The sequence below is a fragment of the Trachypithecus francoisi genome, unplaced genomic scaffold (assembly GCF_009764315.1).
Source record: "Trachypithecus francoisi isolate TF-2019V2 unplaced genomic scaffold, Tfra_2.0 Lachesis_group7, whole genome shotgun sequence".
In the NCBI taxonomy this organism is placed as follows: Eukaryota; Metazoa; Chordata; class Mammalia; order Primates; family Cercopithecidae; genus Trachypithecus; species Trachypithecus francoisi.
The window spans coordinates 93396284-93419415 of record NW_022681472.1 but is presented as its reverse complement, the minus strand read 5'-3'; the positions used below and the strand labels follow the sequence as shown (position 1 = coordinate 93419415).

General features: G+C 43.1%; 1 protein-coding gene across 1 annotated transcript in view; it reads left to right on the top strand.

The window, feature by feature from the left end:
* FAM135B (family with sequence similarity 135 member B) overlaps positions 1–23132 on the top strand; it is a 237297-nt gene that overhangs the window by 109527 nt on the left and 104638 nt on the right. Inside the window, exons 5-6 of the mRNA XM_033202781.1 lie at positions 2280–2453; positions 11624–11750. Coding sequence (XP_033058672.1) covers positions 2280–2453; positions 11624–11750 — 301 coding nt within the window. The remainder of the gene's footprint in view (positions 1–2279; positions 2454–11623; positions 11751–23132) is intronic.

The following is a 23132-nucleotide window of genomic DNA, read 5'->3' as shown; positions in this document are numbered from 1 at the left end:
ACCTGTTTGCACAGGGATGGGGACCTCACACCTTCACATCATGGCCCATTCTGCCCCGAATAGTTCTGCTGATCGGGAAATTCTTCTTTATTTCAAGGAACGATTCATCCCTGTGCATCTGCCCTCAGTAGACTTCAGTTTTATTTCTTGTGACCACCCAGACAAATCCCAAGTCTGGATGGCAGTTCAGAAAAATAATCTTCTTGGCCAGGCACGGTGGCACGCACCTGTAATCCCAGCACTTTGGTAGGCCAAGGCAAGAGGATTACTTTTGGTCAGGAATTCAAGACCAGCCTGGCCAACATGGTGAAACCCCGTCTCTACTAAAAAATACAAAAATTAGCTGGGTGTGGGCTCAGGCTTGTAATCCCAGCTACTTGGGAGGTTGAGGTGGGAGGTTTGCTTGAACCCAGGAGGCGGAGGTTGCAGGGAGCCGAGATTACACCACAGCACTCCAGCTTGGCAGCCTGGGTGACAGAGTGAGACTCCGTCTCAAAAAAATAAAAAAGAAACTTTATTTATGTCATTTCCAGGTTAACTACTAGGGCTATTTCTGTGTGTGTTTTTTGTTTGTTTGTTTGTTTTGTTTGCTTTATTTCCCTTACAAGAACTCAGACACTGTCCTATCAGTGCAATCAAGTTTACCAGCATCATTTCAGAGCTTAGAGACCTCCCTGCACCACTACCAGGACCTAAGTTTTATCTCCATTTTGGATATATGTATTTAAGAGCACAGGAGAGTTCCCACCTCTTCTCTCTTAATTCTTTACTCTTACTAATGTAGCTTAAATTCTTGTTAACATTTTTGCCATCTTTGCTACACTGATATGTATTTAACCTCCTGTTGTTCAAGCCCTAGGGACGTGCCTGTGATTCATAGGAACCTGGGTCTGACTGGATTCAAAGCAATATTGAGCAGTAACTGAGAAATAACTGTGAATCAGGAAGACCTGGTCCAAGGTTACATTTCTGTCTTGTGGCTTTAATTAACTCTTGTTGATTTTCTACAAACAGAATAATGCCAATAAATACCTCCTATAATTGCCATACAGATTAAAGGGGAAAGTACCATGTTCAGTTCATAATAAGCTCTCAATACATTGTAGCCAGAATTAAAAATAATGTAAATGTTAACACCTTGCTGAGATTCATGGGGTAGACCCTTCACCCTCTCCCCGACAGGTTTCTTTCCGGTACCAGGGGACCATTATTCATATTCAATCTATGGAGCCATCCTGAGCTCGAATAATTTAGCTGGCTCTTTCACTTGGCCTTTGTTTGCACACGAGCAACAAGGGTTTCAAGGAAGCAAAGCCCATGGTATTGGGTCTTCAGAGGCTGCTCCCTCCATCTGGTCCTTTCTGTGCTTCATTTCCTTATCTATGGATGGAGGACAAGCATTTCCTCTCTGCGCTCCTCATGAAAGATGCTCCTCCCAGGTTTCCCTTGTGTTCTGCTTCAGAGAAATTTGCACAGCCCAAATGACTGGTTCTCAGGATTTGAGATTAATGCTGGGTCTTCCTGGGGCCAACATGGCCCTAGGTTTTATATAGGCAACAACCAATCTTCTTTTAATCATCAAAGATGCTGTTGGGTCTTGTGCCAGTTGGTTTAATCTCTTAGACTCAGATACGTGTCAATTACAAAATACTGGCGCAGACATTGGGGAACCCTTGATGAAACTAGTCAGATTATTTAAGCACTGTGCTTTGGGTGTCATTCGTTCTTTTGTTCGTTCAGTCAGTCAATTGTTCATTTTAATTTGTATTTATATTCTCAATACCTGCCAGATACTAGGCTAGGTATTGGGATTATAAAGATGCATTAATCATAGTCCCTTAAGTGGTAGGAATCTGTTCGAAAACATAGGCTCACACAGTCAGTGCAGCATTATGAGGAGAGTGCTGGACATCTGGATATCTATGGGGGAAATAAAAAAGAAGTGGAAAAAGTAGGAGGCTTTAGTGTTGAAGAGTCTTGAAAAGCTAGTCTGTGCTTCCTATCCATCACTGACACATGAGCTTGATGTCCCTGACAGTGCAGCATGTCACCAGATCTGTTGTGTAGCAGCTGTGTGATATCCAGTAATACCTCTGAACCCTGGTTTTCTCATCTGCCAGTGATGGGAAAAATGATTTCTACCAGGCAGAGCACTTGCAGGACTGAATAAGACGATGTATGCATGGTGCTTGGCCCATGGAGAGACTTAATACAGATATGCTAGGATGACAGCAGGGGCAACCCACCTTTTCTCACGAGCTCACATGCTTGCCTTCTAGGTTGAGGGATGTGGCCGGGGCACCGATGGTCAGCAGCCGCACGCTTGGCCTGCACTTCCACCCCCGGAATGGTCTGCACCACCAGGTCCCGGTCATGTTCGACTATTTCCACCTGTCTGTGATCTCGGTGACCGTCCATGCTGCCCTGGTGGCTCTGCAGCAGCCCTTGATCAGGTATGAAGTTTGGAGGCAGCCCTGATATGTGGGACCTACCTTCCATTGCAGGTGTGGTGGAGGGGCAGGGAGTTTTCCAGGAGAGATCAGCACATGCAAGGGAGTTTCTCTAAGGCTGCAGGTTTAAAGTTTGGTTCTCACTGAGAAGCATGGGAGAGAGTAAGGAGGAGGTCCCAAGGGGAGACTGGTGTGGAACCTGGAAGTCGAAAACCTGCAAGCTATGGCTTACACCAGGAAGACTTGGAGTCTGGCTTCACATTTTTCTAACTGCGCCTTCTTTGAGAAGTCATTTAATGTTCCTGAGCCATATAATCCTCTACAACAGGGACACTAATGTGTATCCCATCTACATAAGATTTTAGTGAATCTCAAGTGAAGATAGTGCCAGGCACATGGAAGGGGCTTAGTTTTCTTTTTCTTCCCCAAGTAGTTATTTGTTCAAATGTAGAAGGTCCATTTGTTTATTTATTTATTTATTTATTCGAGATGGAGTCTTGCTCTTGTTGCCCAGGCTGGAGTGCAATGGCACAACCTCAGCTTGCTGCAACCTCCAGTTCCTGGGCTTAAGTGATTCTCCTGCCTCAGCCTCCCAAGTAGCTGGGATTACGGGCACCCGCCACCATGCCCAGCTAATTTTTGTATTTTTAGTAGACATGGGGTTTCACCATGTTGGCCAGGCTGGTCTCAAACTCCTGACCTCAGGTTATCCACCCTCCTCAGCCTCTCAAAGTGCTGGGATTCCAGGCGTGAGCCACCATGCCAGCCCATTCATATGGCTTGATTCTTCCCTTCAGTGAATTTTCCCAGAACATATTCAAGATCATGTGAAGCACTGAGGTTCTATGAATGTCCCAAGTGGAGGGACAGAACTGACAACATGTAGCATATTGTACCGTGCTTGCCTGTCTTCATACCTACTCCAAGCATGGCCAGATAGGTGCATGAAATAATTTCAAAACATTACATATGCACATGGGCAAAAGTTGCATGTGTGCAGTGTTTATGCATAGAATGTTGTAGCATGGCATTTCCAAAAGGAATCTTTCCTAATTTCCCTTTTCTGAATGGCTTCTCAGTGCTGAGAGTTTAAGTGCAGGTACAGGAGACTAGAATTTTCACTACGTTTGCTGTTCCTGTCCTGCAGCCCCTGTTCTCTGCGGGGGTCAGAGAGTAGGAAATTAGTTACCCAATGTGACCCATGCCATGTGACCAGGAGCTGGTGCCCCTGGAGGTGTGGTCCAGTGACCACATCCATCTGCTGGGTTCCTTTCCTGGCTCCATTATTCTTTTATTCAATGGGTATTTACTGGGGGCCTGCTGTGCTCTAGGAAAAGTGTAAGAGAATATGCAGTACATTCTACTATGGAATATAAAAATACTTTGGAATAGGTCTTTCCCTCAATGAGTTCACAGTCCAATGAAGTGGGCCCATTTGCATATGTGAAATTATAATATGGTAAATGCTGTTGTGGTAGATTGGTAGAAAATGTTACAATATTCACAGTTACAGAAACAAAGGACAGCAGCCCTGATCTTGGGAAGTGACAGGAGATATAGAATCCAGAAAGCAGCAGAGAGTATTATCATCCTGTGAAGAATATTCCCAAAGGATATTCCCTAGCTCCTAACGCACTCCAAGGCTTGACAAATCACGTCCTCAATGCAGAGTTAAGGGCATGATCTGTCTGCCCTCCATGAGGTGAGGCTAGCAAGGTCAGGTCCTGGGATTAGCAGGCTGTCACTGTTGAAGATGAGGCAAGAGAAGGTGACAGACAGCCTGGGGTAGGAAAGGCGGAGCTTCCTGCAGCAGATTCTGGGGCCTTGGGATCAAATTGTTCTTTCATCGGCTGGAGTCAAGACCATCTTATCGTGTAGCCATACCACTGACTTTTTGGGGAATTCTTGGATAAGTCACCTAACTTTTCTAGAGTCTGTTTCAACATATAAGTCAATGAATGAGTCAAAGGAATTTCCATTTATTTTATTTTATTTTTATTGTTTTTTTGTTTGTTTGTTTTTTGTTTTGAGACAGGGTCTCATTCTGTCTGTCACCCAGGCTAGAGCACAGTGATGCAAATTCAGCTCATTGCAACCTCTGCCAACTGGGCTCAAGTGATCCTCCTGCCTCAGTCCCCCAAGTAGCTGGGACTACAGGCAGGAGCCACCATGCCTGGCTAATTTTTTTTATTTTTGGTAGTGACAGGGTTTCACCAAGTTGGTCATACTGGTCTCAAACTCCTGAGGTCAAGCAATCCACCTGCCTCAGCCTCCCAAAGTGCTAGGATTATAGGTGTGAGCCACTGCACCAAGCCGAAAAATTTAAAAAATGAGAGGTGATACTAACCCAACAGGGATGATGAGAAGGTGCAATGGGGTGAGGTGTATAGTGCTGCACGTGGTGAAAACATGCTTCCTTCAAGGTGGGTGGCAAAAGCTTTGGCCACTGCTAGAGAGGCCATGTCTGGAAGCTCTGAGATAAATCAAGTCTGGCATCATTAAAGTCTCAGAGTCTGGCAGAAACACACGTAGACCAAACTCTAATTCTGAGCAATACCTGTTAAGCGAGTGGAGTGGGAACCCAGTGTAGGGTAGGAATTAAAGGGATGGTTTTTAGGGTTAGACAGACCCATGTTGCAAATCTGAACCCCCTGCTTGTTAACTCTGTTAGTTTCAGCATGTGAGTTTCAGTTTCAGTACATACCAGAAGGCTTTTAGAAGGATGAAATGAGACAATGTAAGGATGAAATGTAAAACCCTTGGCCATTAATTCAGTTGATTATTATTTAGCACCTCTCATATTCCAAGCCCTTACCTAGGCCTCATGTCTAGTATATAATAAGCATTTAATACATGGTATGTAATCGTTAGCATGGGAAAGAAGCAACTCTACTTCAGGGACATGAGAGAAATCTTTCTAGAAGAAACGGACTTTGTGCTACACTCAGAGGATAAGAGACTGTGACAGTGAAAAGTGAATTTGGGATGGTAAATTGGAGTTACAGTTTAAAACAGTCATTAATGACACATTAAGGAATTGAGAATGTGTTTATTGTATAAAAAGGAGGCACTGAATGTTTTGAGCAGGAGAGTTACTTGGTAAGATCTATGTTTTGCAAAGACTCCAGCAGCTTTGAGTTGGTTAGACTGGAAGTTACATCAGATTGGAGGCCAGTTTGGTAATGCAAAGTGTTTATGCCAACTGAAAGGGCAGAGAGCAGGTGTATTAGTCTGTTCTCACTCTGCTATGAAGAAATAATTGACACTGGGTAATGTATAAAGGAAAGAGGTTTAACTGACTCACAGTTCCACAGTGCTGGGGAGGCCTCAGGAAACATACAATCGTGGTGGAAGTAGAAGAAAACATAGCCTTCTTCACATGGCAGCATCAAGGAGAAGTGCTGAGCAAAAGGGGAAAAGCCCCTTATAAAACCATCAGATCTTGTTAGCATTCACTGACTATCACAAGAACAGCGTGGAGGTAACTGCCCTCATGATTCAGTTACCTCCCACCAGATCCCTCCCACCACATGTGGGGATTATGGGAACTACAATTCAAGATGAGCTCTGGGTAGAGACATAGCCAAACCATATCATTCCACCCTGATCCTTTCCAAATCTCATGTCCTTACATTTCAAAACACAATCATGCCTTTCCAACAGTCCCCCAAAGTCTTAATTCATTCCAGCATTAACCCAAAAGTCCAAGTCCAAAGTCTCATCTGAGACAAGGCAAGTCCCTTCTGCCTATGAGCCTGCAAAATCAGAAGCAAGTTAGTTATTTCTGAGATACGTTGAGGGTACAGGCATTGAGTAAATATATCTATTCCAAATTGGCCAGAACAAAGGGGTTACAGGTCCCATGCAAGTCCAAAATCTAATAAGGCAGTAATTAAATCTCAAAGCTCTGAAATAATCCCCTTTGACTCCATCTCTCACATCCAGGTCATGCTGATGAAAGAGGTGAGCTCCCATGGCCTTGGGTAGCTCTGCCCCTTGACTTTGCAGGGTACAGTCTCCTCTACTGTTTGCTTTCATGGGCTGATGTTGAGTGTGGCTTTTCCAGGCACATGGGGCAAGCTATCGGTGGATCTACTATTCTGGAGTCTGGAGGATGGTGGCCCTCTTGTCATAGCTCCATTAGGCCGTGTCCCAGTGGGGACTCGTGTGGGGGTTCTGACCCAGTATTTCCCTTCTGGCCTGCCCTAGCAGAGATTCTCCATGAGGGATCTGCTCCTGCAGCAAACTTCTGCCTGGACATCCAGCAGTTTCCATATAGCCTCTGAAATCTAGGCGGAGATTCCCAAACCTCAATTCTTGACTTCTGTGCACCTGCAGGCTCAACATCAAGTGGAGGCTGCCAAGGCTTGAGGCTTGCACCCTCTGAAGCCATGGGCTGAGCTATACCTTGGCCCCTTTTAGTCACAACTGGAGCAGCTGGGACACAGGGCACCAAGTCCCTAGGCTATGCACAGCAAGGGGGCCCTGGTCCCAGGTCCTCAAAACTGTTTTTTCTTCCTGAGCCTCTGAGCCTGTGATTGGAGGAGTTTCCAAGAAGGTCTCTGGCATGCCCTAGAGACATTTTCCTCATTTCCTTGGTGATTAACATTGGGTCCCTCATTACTTATGCAAATTTCTGCAGCAGGCTTGAGTGTCTTTCTAGAAAATGGGTTTTTCTTTTCTATTACATCATCAGGCTGCAAATTTTCCAAACTTTTATGCTCTGCTCCCTCTTGAAAGCTTTACCAGTTAGAAGTTTCTTCCGCCAGATACCCTAAGTCATCTCTCTCAAGTTCAAAATTCCACAGATCTCTAGGGAAGGGGGAACATGTTGCCAGTCTCTTTATTAAAGCATAGCAAGAATCACCTTTGTTCCAGTTCCCAAGAAGTTCCTAATTTCCATCTGAGACACCTCAGCCTGGACTTCATTGCCCATATCACTATCAGCAATTTGGTTAAGGCCATTCAACATGTCTCCAGGAAGTTCCAAACTTTACCACATCTTCCTGTCTTCTGAGCTCCCCAAGCCTCTAGGAAATTCCAAACATTTCCACATTTTCCTGTCTTCTTCTGAGCCCTTCAAACTGTTCCAACCTCTGCCTGTTACTCAGTTCTAAAGTCACTGCCACATTTTGTGGTACCAGTTTACTGTATTATTCCATTCCTATGCTGCTATGAAGAAATACCCAAGGCTGGGTCATTAATAAAGAAAAGAGGTTTAATGGACTCACAGTTCTGCTGGGCTGAGGTAGCCTCAGGAAGCTTATAATCATGGTGGAAGGGGAAGCAAACATGTCCTTCTTCACATGGCGGCAGCAAGGAGAAGTGCTGAACAAATGGGGGAAAGCCCCTTATAAAACCATCAGATCTCATGAGAGCTCACTCACTGCAGGAGAACAGCATGGAGGTAACCACCCCTATGATTCAATTACCTCTCACTGGGTCCCTCCCGCAACATGTGGGTATTACAAAAACTACAATTCAAGATGAGATTTGGGTGAGGACACAGCAAAACCATATCAGCAGGCTTCACTCCTATTTTATAATGAGGGCCCTGATACTATCCTAATGAGAATTTGGGAATCAGAAATCTTAGTAAAATGTTTAACCTTCCGACAGAAAGAGTCTTGCAAGTTTGTCTGCAGCAACCTTGGTGGAGTGAAACACAGATAGAAATTCGCAGTAAGGGCTAGATTTCTCCAGGGATGGGGGTAAAAATAGAACTGTCTTCTGTCTTTTGGATTTTGCAGGAAGAACTTCTATCAGTTGGATCACAGCAGCTGGAAACAAAGGGAACCCTTTAAGCTTGTGGGAAATGCCTGTCAAATAGGGCAAGCACTAACTTTTCCGGAAAAGCAGTTAAATCCAATTATCATGAAACAGGTGTGAAATTAACATTTAACCTCCAAAACCCCTTAGCCTTCACTAAAACAAGCTGAAGCAAAGAATCCATTTTTAACTCCCAAATGGATATGATTGGATTTCACTTGAGGGATTCAGATTCACCAGAAAAGCTAATTAAGACCACCCTTAAGTAAATAACAAGTTATTTTAGTTGTTAATCTGCAGTCTGTCCAGTGAATGTGCCAGGAGTATCCACATACACACTTTCTACTTTTCTTCTGGAATGTTCCTTTTATGCATCTTCCAGGTAAATTATAGAGTTTCTTCAACTCGCAATTCAAAAGAAATCAGAGCAATGATTCTATTTGATTATATGTGTGGTATTAGCAACAGATAGCTCCTAGCATTGATGGAAGCCTTGCTGCTTGCCAGACGCTATACTGGAAGCTGCCCCTAGCTTATCCCATGGGACCCCCACAACCACCAAATGGCTAGGGTGCTGGTATTAAACCTTCTGACAGGAAGAAGCAGAGGTAGGGAGATGAAAAACTTGCCTTAGGTCACACAGCCTTTAGGGAGTTTAACCCTGAGAGGCTGGCTTTATTGTCCCCTCACTGATTGGCCATACTCTGAGGATCATCTCTAGACACATTCTTTTTTTATTATTATTATTTAAGTTCTAGGGTACATGTGCATAACATGCAGGTTTGTTACATATGTATACTTGTGCCATGTTGGTGTGCTGCACCCATCAACTCGTCAGCACGCATCAACTCGTCATTTATATCAGGTATAACTCCCAGTGCAATCCCTCCCCCCTCCCCACTCCCCATGATAGACCCCGATGTGTGATGTTCCCCTTCCCAAGTCCAAGTGATCTCATTGTTCAGTTCCCACCTATGAGTGAGAACATGCGGTGTTCGGTTTTCTGTTCTTGGGATAGTTTGCTGAGAATGATGGTTTCCAGCTGCATCCATGTCCCTACAAAGGACACAAACTCACCATCCTTTTTTATGGCTGCATAGTATTCCATGGTGTATATGTGCCACATTTTCTTAATCCAGTCTGTCACTGATGGACATTTGGGTTGATTCCAAGTCTTTGCTATTGTGAATAGTGCTACAATGAACATACATGTGCATGTGTTTTTATAGCAGCATGATTTATAATCCTTTGGGTATATACCCAGTAGTGGGATGGCTGGGTCATATGGTACTTCTAGTTCTAGATCCTTGAGGAATCGCCATACTGTTTTCCATAATGGTTGAACTAGTTTACAATCCCACCAACAGTGTAAAAGTGTTCCTATTTCTCCACATCCTCTCCAGTACCTGTTGTTTCCTGACTTTTTAATGATTGCCATTCTAACTGGTGTGAGATGGTATCTCATTGTGGTTTTGATTTGCATTTCTCTGATGGCCAGTGATGACGAGCATTTTTTCATGTGTCTGTTGGCTGTATGGATGTCTTCTTTTGAGAAATGTCTGTTCATATCCCTTGCCCACTTTTTGATGGGGTTGTTTGTTTTTTTCTTGTAAATTTGTTTGAGTTCTTTGTAGATTCTGGATATTAGCCCTTTGTCAGATGAGTAGATTGCAAAAATGTTCTCCCATTCTGTAGGTTGCCTGTTCACTCTGATGGTAGTTTCTTTTGCTGTGCAGAAGCTCTTTAGTTTAATTAGATCCCATTTGTCAATTTTGGCTTTTGTTGCTGTTGCCTTTGGTGTTTTAGACATGAAGTCCTTGCTCATGCCTATGTCCTGAATGGTATTCTTTTCACCTCGTTTGCCTCAGAAATTGCTCTCCTGAACACACTGGCCTGAATTTTCCTGCATTGTATTACATCTATTGGTTTCCTTTGCTCTCTAGACAAATGTCTTTAAGGTGAAGGCTATGGCTTAATCATCTTATCATCCTAGCACCTAACCCACTGCCTGGCATATGGTATGGGCCTAATAAATATTTGAATAAATGAATTAAACAGAAATATAATGCTAAATTTATTTTCCTGTCAATATTTTGAGCAGGAACCTGGATCTCTTGGATTAAGCCCTTCCACAAATGTTTCTTTTTTTTTTTTTTTTTTTTTTTTTTTTTTGAGGCGGAGTCTCGCTCTGTCGCCCGGACTGGAGTGCAGTGGCCAGATCTCAGCTCACTGCAAGCTCCGCCTCCCGGGTTCCCGCCATTCTCCTGCCTCAGCCTCCCGAGTAGCTGGGACTACAGGTGCCCGCCACCTCGCCCGGCTAGTTTTTTGTATTTTTAGTAGAGACGGGGTTTCACCGTGTTAGCCAGGATGGTCTCGATCTCCTGACCTCGTGATCCGCCCGTCTCGGCCTCCCAAAGTGCTGGGATTACAGGCTTGAGCCACCGCGCCCGGCCCCACAAATGTTTCTTAAGCACTGATGGTGAAGATGGTGAAGATATCACCTGGGGCTATTTGTTGTCAAGACTCTCTTTGCCATCAGAGGCTTTAAATTTTACTGAGGGACTAAAACATGCCTAGAATATGGTATCCACAATATGACAAAACATCCATTAGAAAAGAAATTGAATAGAAGAGATCTAAAAAAGAATACGAGAATGAGTAAACATTACTGGTATATCAATTCATGAAAATCAAACAGGTAAAGATAGAGGAAGATGATCATAAACTCAAATATGATAAATTTGAATAATCACACATCTTTTCCTAATCTCCTTTGATCCTGACATTGATCATTGCCATCACATGTCCATTAATCTTTGTATTGCAGAGCTGGGCAGGAACTGCACATTTGTGAGCTGAGCAGGTTATGGTCTACCCAATTAGCATTGACACAGCGAGTGCTTTCTGGCTTATGACAGTCTTTGACATCGTATTAGACTCTTGTGTGGATCATGGAGGAAGATGGTTTATGCTTTTCCACAGAAGAAAAGAGGTCCAGGGAGTGGGGCGAGGGGGTGGAAGGAGCAGTGACAGGACTCAGACCTTGTCCGGTCAGAGTTGCCCCTGAAACTTCCGGAGCCCATGCCACCTTCCCCTCTAGTGATATAAGCTTGGAGCTCTGCTTCAGTGTTTCTACAGGTATGTTGTTGGTATTCAGGGTGGGCATTTACATGCACACATTGTAGGATGTGTATCATCTTTGACTTTCAAGCTTACATGCCAGTTATACCCTCTTTATTATCAAGACATCCACAAATGTCACATGCAAACACCTCCTGGGGGTGAACTACTCCTAAATGACTTATTCCAAAGACTTCGCAGGAACACCCCTCAAAGGGGCTGAGTTAATGGCACCATCACTTTCTTTACCTCCTTTTTCACCCTTTCAATTATCTTTCATTTAGTTTTACTCGTCCAGGAAGAGGCTCCTGGCTTGGTAAAGGTGGCCCAGACACCGGACAAGAACAGTCTATCATTTCTCTGGAAAACTTGGTCTTTGGAGCTGGATACTGCAAGCCGACTTCCTCAGAGGTAAGGCCTGCGTGGGGCAGTTGCTTCAAAACTTTCAAACTTTACTTTGCAGAGTGTATGTTCTGTGAGATTCATGCTTCTTTGAAACATCCCCTTCAGAGATTTTTGCTAATTTAACCCTTCCTTTCACCATCTTCCCACCTCTTCTTTTTGTCACTACAAGCTCTATCAGAAATGTTTCTAAGGCCAAGCCCTGGGGTAGATACAAGGAATATGGTCTTCCTATGATACTTCTTATATGTGGTCTCTTGGAAGAATACGGTTCTCTGTAGGTCAGGAGGCTGTGCTGTGAGGGGGCCACTTAGACTATGGGATAACATTGAAAGCCATGTCTGCCTTCAAAACCTGGCTCCCACTTTCATTTGTGCACTCTCTGAACATCAGTTTTCCCACCTGTAGAGTGGGCGCCCCAGTAGCTAATAATCTCATGAAGTGTTATATGTACCCAAATGTTGTAATGAATGTAAAGTTCCTAGCCCGGTATCCAATACTCACTAGCTGCTGACTATACATATTCTGTCCTTCTCCTTGTTCTTTTATCCCAAGAAATATCACTTACTCTTCTGTGATGTGCAGGGCTTTAACTACACAGGGTATGATTCTGCTCATATTTCTCCTGAGCCAGCGTGTGCTGTGTTTTTATTAGTGGCCTACTCATAAATAACCAGCCTGTATTGTTCAGGATTCTCCAGAGAAACAGGACCAATACAGCCAATAGGATACACACACACACACACACACACACACACACAGAGAAATTTATCATAAGTAATTGATTCACATGATTTTGGAGGCTGAGAAGCCCCCAAATCTTCAGTCAGCAAGCTGGAGACCCAAGAGTGCAGATGGTATCATTCCAGTCCAAGGCTAAAGGCCTCAGAACCAGGAAAGCTAGTGTTATAAGGCCCATTCCAAGTGCAAGTCCAAAGGCAGGAGAAAACTGATGTCCCAGATCAAAGACAATAAATAAGAGACAGTTTTCTCTCACTCAGTCTTTTTGTCCTATTCAGGCCCTCAGTGGATTGGGTGAGGCCCATTCATGTTGGAGAGGGCTATCTGCTTTAGTCAATTGACCAGTTCATCCAGACATACCCTCACAAGCTTACCCAGAATAATGTTTGACCAAACATCTGGGTGCCTTGTGGCCCAAGTAAATTGACACATAAAAGTAACCATCACACTAATAGTAACCATCACTCCTAATTTCTGAGTAGCCCACATTATACGTGTGATAAACTGTCCATGCCCAGTCAGCCCCACAAAAGAGGTGCTCTATCCTCGTAGACAGTCAGGCTCTGTGCACAGACTGTTCAGATATTAGGTAATGCATTCAGCTGGCTCCCCCGTGATATCATCTTTGCTAGCTCTGAGACCCAGCCAGGAGGTCTGGTGGCAAAAACTGCCCAAGTCGTGTCTTCATCTGGTCGAAGCTGCCATGTCACACGATTTTATGGTCCAGAGAAGCAAAGAAAGGAGTTGTCAAGAGCCTGCTGAGAGGACCTGAAGCCAGAAAGGGGTTCTATGCGATGGAAGGAGCAGATTTGAGAGCCAAATAAGACCAGTTCCAGGGTAGACTCCAGTGACTCGTAGATACAGAACTTCAGTCAACCACTGAGCTTCTCAGAACCTGACATCCTTAGCGCTGATGTAGGGCCCAGCAGATAGGAACTGAATGAGTAAGAAAGCGAGTGGAAAGCAGTGAGCCCTGTAGCATGTCGTTGGACTATCCCTGCTGCGGGTCTTTTGCACCAGGACCATCACTGAGGCAGAGCTCCCCATGGTCGGCTGAAGCCTTTGCAGTGACTAAATCACAGTTCAGCTTCTCCCTGTGTCCAGCCTTCCTTCCTTCAGCCCCCATGTGGGCTGGCACCTAGAGTTTCAGTAGACCCCATGTGGAGACTGGAGAGCCTCAGAGCCAGGGCTGGCCCTCAGAACCTCAGTAATCTACTGCCTGAAAATCTTCCACTCAAACTCTGTTTTCCAGGGAATATGGCCTGGGGCGTTAGGGGATGTCATTGGTCACAGATCAATTCAAAACACTTTCAACACTCATCTCCCAAGCCAAGGGCCTTTGCTGAGGCTGCCACAGGAGCTTATGAAGATGATTACAAGGTTTCTGTCCTGAAGGACTCTGATGTGCAACTCCCTGCACACCCTCCAAGACCTTGTTAGATGCCACCGCTAATGTGAAAGTACTCTCTGATTTTTAAAAAAGAAATGCTTTCTCTTCAATTCTCTAGGCATTTCTGTCCCTTCTCCACTGGGCTCTGAGTGGCTGGGAATAGAAGCCTCCTCATTCAGCTCCTCATCCCTAGGGCCAACACCATGCCCGCCATACTCAGTGCTCAATAAAAGTGTGGAGAATGAGTGATACAAATGTGTGAATCATGTTCATGTACGAAGCTGAGCAGTAAGCCACTGAGGCCACACAGACCATCCATTACTTCACACGGCAGGGGCCAGTAACAGGCTGCAGGAGGGAGCTGTGGAACGAGGGGCATCTCCGCTGACGTGTGCGTGCCCAGCTCAGAACGTTAGACCTGGTATGGGGTGGGGTGGGATGGAATGGGACACATGATAGACTATTTCAGTCCACCAGACTCTATTACAGATGACACATCTGAGCATGGCCCAGCTAAATTTCTATCTCTGAGACTGTCACGATGTGGTAGAAAGCAGACTCTGGTTACAAATGCCTGCTATGGTAAATGCTATGTGACTTGGGGGAACTCATTCACTCTTGTGGAAACTTAGTTTTCTTAACTGTGAAATGGGATCACATCTACCTTCTAGGGAGGATTTCAGAAGTTAATGTGTGTAAAAACACCACAGAAATAGATTTAGGCCCATGATACAGTACAGCATTTCTTTTTATTTCTCTTCTTGGCTATTTTTGGGGATATGTGTCAAAGCAGACATCCTTGTCTTTTACCAGAGTCAGATAAAATGGTTTATTTGTGAGTGCTTAGCTTTGAACTTGCTCACGGAGTTTAGCTCAATGGGTTATTTTCAGGACTTGATTCTTTTCCTGTGCATTTTCCATTTGATTCCCATCCAATTATGCAGATTCAGTGCTGTGCACCCACCCTATGCCTTCCCACCAGAGAAGTGCTGCCAAGCAAAGAATAAAATCCACTCCTTCCACCTCCCCGGGAGCTATGTATCCAAATCCCTGAGAAGCCCAGTACATTAACAAATAACACTGGAATCCGCACAGATTGCAGCATCAGCTGGAAGGATTAGAGAACAGGTGCTCCCTTCAAAATAAGCCTTTCCTTGCAGAGACATTTGCAAAACTGGAGTTTCATAGCAAAACGAGCTGACTGGCATAAAAAATCACAGGGAGGTGAGGGTTGCTGCGACAGGCCATATCTTTTTCTCATTAGCCCTGGCCCCTCTCCCCTCGTGGCCTCTGTTCTTTCCTGCAGCACCTTTGACATCTAGACATTCCGCATTTAGAGTTGGTGGAGCAAGTACTTATATTCCCTCTGCATCTGAAACCAGCAGCTTCACACTAGGAGAATTATTTACCCTCTTTGACTCATGGCTTATCTGTCAAAGGAGATACTAATGCCTGGCTCACAGGGTGCTGAGAAGATTAAATGAAATAAGCCTATAAAGGCCTTGCGCACACAGCCTGACACAAACATGCCCAATAAAAACCTCCTGCTGATATTATTTTTTCTGTTATTTATCCACATAATTAAATCGAATGTTACTCCAAGAGCTCCAATGCAGCCTTGTGGTGAGACACTGAGTGAAGAGTCTGCCATGTGGTTTTCCTCAGTGCCAACCTGCTGTGTGACATTGAGCCAGGCACCTATCCTTTCTGGGTCTCAGTTTCTCAAGGTATAGAGAGAGAATTGGATATGATCATCCCGGAGGCCTCCTTTAGCCCTTTGTATGCTGTTTTTACTGTGATATCCCTGACACTGCCTGGTCCAGTTGGGGGCAGTTGGCACATGCTCGTGTTACTTTCTCCCAAGTAACAGAACCAATAAGTTGTACATGCGTGTGTGAATGTGTTTGTGCGTGTATATTTTAAGATTTTAAGAAATTGGGTCACGCACTTGTGGAGGCTGGCACATCTAAAGTCTACAGGGTAGGCTGGCAGGCTGGAGACCCAGGGAAGAGTTGCCATCCAAGTCTGAATGCAGTCTGCTGGCAGAATTTCTTTTTCTTTGGGGAAAGTCAGTCTTTTTCTACTGAAAGGTCTTCAACTGACTGAACAGGGCCCACCCATACGACCGAGGGTTATCTGCTGTACTCAAAGTCTAATGATTTAAATATTAATTTCCTCTAAAAGATACCTTCACAGAAACATCTGTAATGTTGGGCCAAATACCTGGGTTTTGTGACCTGACCAGGTTGAGACATAAACAGCCATCACAGCTGACGAATACTCAGGCTCTGACAGACTGTCATTAAAGATCAAGGATTCAGGCTGGGTGTGGTGGCTGACGCCTGTAGTCCCAGCACTTTGGGAGTCTGAGGCAGGCAGATCATCTAAGGCCAGGAGTTCAAGACCAGCCTGGCCAACATGGAGAAACCCTGTCTCTACTAAAAATACAAAAATTAGCTGGGTGTGTTAGTGGGCATCTGTAATCCCAGCTATTCAGGAGGCTGAGGCAGGAGAATCACTTTAACCCTGGCGGAGGTTGCAGTGAGCTGAGATCGTACCACTGAACTCTAGCCTGGGTGACAGAGTGAAATTCTGTCTCAAAAAAAAAAAAAAAAAAAAAAAATCAAGGATCCAGTTATTCAGAGTGAGGTGCAACCTGTTCTTCCCCAAGGAAGGCTGCACACCCCTTTTCTTTTCACTGACATGAGGACTGTTCCTTCATCCGAGGGAGGAATGGCAGCCTAGTGGGGAGACACGGACTTTAGGGAGATTTCTTTGTCTTCAGACCTCCATTTCCTTGGGCAGGGGCTTTAGTACATGCGCTCATTTATTCATCTATCAGCCATTTATTTAGCGCCTACTGTGTGCTAGGATCTATGAGCTACAGGGGCTAAGACAATGAATAAAAACTCAGTGCCAACCCTTAATGGATCCTGTGAGTCATTCACCATGTTGTACATGAAACAAAGGAATAATTGAAAATTACACATTTCACGATAGTGTGAAAAGTGTGTTACTGATCATTTCAAATCATATTTTTGAGCATCTACTTTACATCAAATATGCTGGTAAGCCACTTATGTGCATGGACTCCTTCAATTCACTGAATGGCCCTTTCATATTTTCTTTTACAAATGAAAACATTGAAACTGGGAGAGGTTAAGTATGTCACTGCAGCCACACAGCTGAGCTGGGACCAAGCTGGAGTTTTAAATCAGTGAGCCTGATGCCATCTCCTCATCCCCATCATTAACCATGATGTGAATGTTTAACCAAAGAAGGTTGTGATACCTTTTGTCCTTCTTTGGAAGGACATGATAATATTCTAGTGTGTATGTGGGGATGTGTGTGTGTGTGTGCGTGTGTTCTTTATCCATTTATTCATTGATGAGCATTTAAGTTGTTTCCGTATTTTGGCTTTTGTGAATAATGTGCCAATGAACATGGGAGTGTCGATTTCTCTTGGAAATCCTGATTTCAAATATTTTGGATATATATCCAGAAGTGGGACTCTAGACTCTAAGCTCCACCAGAGCAGGGTGTGTTTCGGATTTATTTACCTATGTATGCCTGGCACATGACAGATGGCCACGAAGCCTTTGTTGAGTAAATGAGTGTTGGATGCCTTGGAATCTGAGAACATCTGAACGCAGAAGAACAAAAGCACTTAGAGTGTCAGGCATTTGACTTTCCCAACAGGCCTGTTTCCAGCCTGCACACTGAGCCTCCCAGTTCCTTGGCTCACCTGTGGAGATCATAAGTTCGGCCCTGCGGTGGGGAGGGTGTTCTGCTAGAGCAGCTTTCTCTGAGATGAGTGTGCTGGCCAACAAAGTGAAATCCCCCTTCCTTTGCTTTACTTTGAAGATAGTTTCCCAGACAGAGGAATGCATGTCATTGAGAAAACGTACAAGGTTGCCACTCTGAAGCTGTCTTTAAGTTGAATTGCAGAGAATTGTGGAACAATATCTTCCTCAAAGTGAGTAATGCTCACACTGGGCAAGAGGATGTGCTTAGCTTTATAAGGCTCCTTCCATGCCAAGCCCTGTGCCGTGACAACCCCTTCTCCTCTGATGGGAGGTGTGTGTCTGGCAGGGCAGGGTGGGGAGGGGGAACTGAGGCACAGAGCTGCCTCTCAGGCAGAAATCTTATTTCTCCTACATAGGCTCTTCTTTTTATTCTCTTATACCCATTTCTATTGGATTCTTTGCACTTTGCCCTTGCTTTGAATATACCCTTGCTTGTTATTGTGAACACCCTCATATTCTTTTCATGAGGACGTAGAGTCACATATGTAAGACACAGACATGCATAATTATCATTAAACATGTCGTTATGTTGTCCCTGGACAGTGACATCTCTTTGAGCAGAGATGCTGCCATTGGTTTATTCACTAATCAAACATTAATCAAGCATTAACCCTGTCTCAGGCACTGTGTAAGGGGTTCGTGATGCAGCAATGGAAATGGCAGCCTTCACCTGAGCCTGGTGTAGCATATTCATTTCTAGAGCCCTCAGTGCCCATTCGTTTCTGACATATTGTGGGTGCTCAGTTAGTGCTGAATCAGTGAGGTGAGGAGATAGAGACTTATATCTTCTTATATCTACAATAAGTGGCCACAGTAGATGTAGCCGGGTCTACAGTACTAGCTAGGGTCTACAGTACTTTTTAAGGACCAAAGGAATGTTTTAATTTCTTTTAAAATCAGAAAATAATAAGAAATGTGATCCAGTCTGAATTATATTCACCTTTATACAAACAGGTGCAAAAATACAATTTTAAATACTTGTTTTATGGATGAAGGAGGCCTATGAAGGCAAAGCCTGGGGCCCACAAAAGTCATAATTCAGTTCTGAGAGCAATTATTATTATCCCTCATTATCATCTCTTGATTATAGACATAGAAAAATTGAGCCCAGTGAGCCTAGCGGACTTCCTCAAGACTTGAAGGTGTGAACCTAGAACTCAGTCCTCTCTGGCCCCAGGCTATGCTAACACTCATTGCGGCAGCATGTCTTCCTGCACACAGAGTGTGCCACAAGGACATTTGTACACCGATAAAGTAGCTGAATGCAAGAGGTGCCGCTGTTTGACATTTGTGAATAATATGCTTTAAGGTTAACTACCTAGAGAAGGACCAAAGTTACCAGAAAAAAAAAAAAATGTCTTTCAGGTTCATCCCTGTGGTTACATGTGGCAGGATTTCATTCGTTATTAAGACAGAATGATATTCCAGTGTGTATGTGTATACAGACACATTTTTCTTCATCCATTCATTCATTGATAGACATGTAAGTTGTTTCCATATCTTAGCTATTGTGAATGACGCTGCAGTGAACAAGTGAGTGCAGATTTCTCTTGGAGATTCTGATTTCAAATGTTTTGGATATATATTCAGCAATTGGATTTCTGGATCACATAATAATTATATTTTTAGCATTTTGAGAAGCTACCATATTGTTTTTCATAGTGGCTGCACTATTCTACATTTCTATCAATGTTGTACAACAATTCAAGTTTCTCCATGTTCTTGTCAACACTTATCTTTCATACTGTTGTCAACACTTATCTTTCTTTTACAAGATAACTGTTGACAAGTTTAATTCATTTAAGTCTTTTAATGCAAAAGTCAACAGTATTGCTTACTTATACACCATCCTTTTTATTACTGAAAATTGCTTTGTTCCGTCTCATCAGCCTTCTGATGCCTTGCTCCTCACCAGTATTGGTGGGCATGATGAGAGATGTCACGTGGTGACAATGAGGTGTGAAGTGATATCTCATTTTGTTTTTAATTTGCATTTTCTTAATAATTAGTGATGCTGAGTATCATTTCATATGCCCATTTGCCACTTGTATGTCTTCTTTGGATAAATGACTATTCAAGTCCTTTGCCAATTTTAAAAATCAAGTTTATTTATTTATTTATTTGCTGTTGTTATTGTTGTTGTTGAATTATAGGAGTTCCTTATGTTTTTTGGATATTAACCCCTTATTGGATATATGGTTTGCAAATATTTTTCTTCTATCCTGCCAGTTGCATTTTCACTCTGTTGATTGTTTCCTTTGCAGTGCAGACACTTTTTAGTTTTGTGTAGTCCTGGTCATCTATTTTTTCTTTCCTTGCTGTTCATTTGGTGTCATAGCCAAGAAATCATTGCCAAGGTTAATGTCATGAAGCATTCCCGTTATGTTTTCTTCTAGGAGTTTTACAGTTTGGGGTCTGACGGTTAAGTGTTTCATCCATTTGAGTTGATTTTCGTGTATGGTGTAAGATACTGGTCCAATGTCATTCTTCTGTGTGTGGCTATCCAGTTTTCCCATCATCATTTGTTGCGAAGGCTGTCATTTCCCCATTGTGTGCTCTTAACACCTTATCCAAGATCAGTTGACTGTATATGAGTTGGTTCATTTCTTAGTTTTCTACTATTATGTTAAAACCACTTTACTGAGGTATGAGTGACATACAACCTGCACGTATTTAGCGTCTACAATTTGGTGAGTTTGGATGGGCTTGCAGTTTGATTCAGTTGGTCTATATATCTGCTTTTATACCTTTACCATATGTTTTAATTACTATAGCTCTGCAATATATTTTGAAATCAGGAAATGTGATGCCTGCAGCTTTGTCCTTCTTTCTCAAGTTTGCTTTGGCTATTTGAGATCATTTGTAGTTCCGTATGAATTTTAGGACTATGCTCAGTGACATCAACTAGTCACAGAACAATAAATACTACAGGATTCCATCCATATGAGGTATTGAATATAGTCAAACTCATAGAAAAAGATAGTATAATAGTGGTTGACAGTGGTGAGGGGAAAAGTGGGAGGTTGCTGTTCAATGGGTATAAATTTTACTTATGTGAGATAGATAAATTCTAGATATCTGCTATACAACATTATGCCTATATTAAAAATACTGTGTTGAATACTTACAATTTTGTTTAGAGGATAGATTTCAAATTAAAAGTTTTTACTAGAATTTTAAAAAGTGAAATAAAAAATAATTTACCAAGAAAACATAAAAATACAAGTTAAAGAAAAAACTTTTAGAGTTAAAAAAGGTATTTCATAACTTCTACTATTTTAAGAATTAAGATGTCAAGCACTTTTGCATTTTCCCCCATTAAAATTGTAAAACTTTAAAATTTATCTTTTAAATGCTTATTTGCTTTAATAAAATCCTGCAAGATAAATACAAGTTGCTATACCGTACACACACTAAGGGGGCCCTTGAGTAAATGGTGCATTACATCAATCTGCATATGAACCCAACATATTTCCACAGGTCATTTTCATGAATCATATAAATCAGTAAAAATGGGCCTTTAATGCAACGGTCTACAGTATTGCTAAGTTGTACACCACCCTTTTCTATTACTGAAAATTGCCTTGTTCCACATTGTCTGCCTTCTGAATCCTTGCTCCACACCAGTATTTCTGGGCATGATGGAGATGTCACATGGTGACAATGAAACACTGGAATTCCTTTCCAGGCAGTCCATGACTCCACCACTGTGTCCTTGGTGCCCAGCATGGCTCACGGTGCGTAACAGACATGAAGTAGATACATAGTGAGTACAAGGTGACAGAGAAGCAGGGCATAGAGCAAGAATAGTGGCCTTGGAGTAAGGAAACCTGGTAGGGCTAAGCTTGGGTTTTCCCATGGATTAACTGTGAGAGCTTGAGTGAGCCATTTAACCATTCGGATCCTGTTTCTTCTTCTTTTCTTGATGGGAGATGAAATCTTCTTAACCTATAAGATTTGTGTGGGACTCAGGAAGGGTAAGGTATTTCCACTTTGGGAAATCCGTTTCTCCCCACCCTGTTTTTTCTCCTTTCCCCATTCTCCCACCCCAGGATGCTGTGATGGTGACACTACAAACCCATAGACCTTATAACATAAGTATGTCAGGTAAATGTAGTTAGCATTTATTTATGTTTGGCTCTCTGCTGTATATTTTTAATATGCCTCCTCATACCTTCCTGAATATACTCACATTATATAGTTGAAGAAACTAGAGCTCTAATAACTTAAGCAAATTGGCCAGGATCAGACAGCTGATTCCTGGCAGGGCTGGATGTGACTCTAGATCTGACTGTGTCCAATACTTGTTTTTTGTCCACTTTGAGTCACTTTTCACCTGCTCACCTCCTTTCATCTTCCTGGTAAGTTGGAAGACATATCTGTCACATTCTGTACCTAGCACAGAGTCATCAGAAATAGGTGTCTCCTTAATAAAAAGTTATATTAGTGTTTGCTCTTTTTTGCAGTTAGTGTAGCTGAGTCTAAGCCATTTATTGTGCACTCATGTGTTGTGGACAATGGTTATGTTAAACCTCTCAGGGCTGAGGATGAGTGCAATGGTGGTGAACAAGTCTGCCTGGTCCCTACTCTCATGGAGTTTACAAATTAGCCATTTAAAAAAATCTTGAGGCCAGCAGTGGTGGCTCACCCCTGTAATCCCAGCACTTTGGGAGGCTGAGGTGGGCAAATCACTTGAGTTCAGGAGTTTGAGACCAGCCTGACCAACATGACAAAACCCTGTCTCTACTAAAAATATTAAAGTTAGCTGGGTGTGGTGGCCTGCACCTGTGGTCCCAGCAGCACTGGGAGGCTGAGGCAGGAGAATTGCTTGAACCCGGTAGGCGGAGGTTGCAGTGAGCTGAGATCGCACCACTACACTCCAGCCTGGGTGACAGAGCGAGACTCCATCTCAAAATAAATAAATAAATAAATGAATATGAAATAAAATAAAAATAAAATAATAAAATAAATTAGAAATTATTGGAAAAGTAACTTCACGTAACCTGTATATGAAAAGCCAAGCAACAAAGCAGATTTTAAAACTTTGAATGTGTTTACTAGAAGAGACCAGAAACAAATAGATTGACAGCCTAATCAGTTTTTTGAAGAAAATTATATTGTCAGAGAAACTACCAACTTGGACTCCAAGAATGTTTGACTCTTTAAGACTGTTATCAACCCTTTGGCCTCTGGTACTATAGGGCAAGAGGTAGGCTTTAAAAAGCATATAGTCCCCAAAGTGTCATGTTCCCACTGTCTACCTCAAAACAGTCCAATAAGAATAAGAATAATGGTGAACAGCCTCTTAGAAGGAGACCCAGTGGGCACAGCTTACATGAGTCCGGGGCATGGACCAAGGAATTCCAATCAGTAGCAGAATTTGTGTCTAACCATGAGTCTGTTCCCAGCTCCAGCTAGAGGGCTTTCAATTTGCCTGCCCAGTAGTATTTGAGA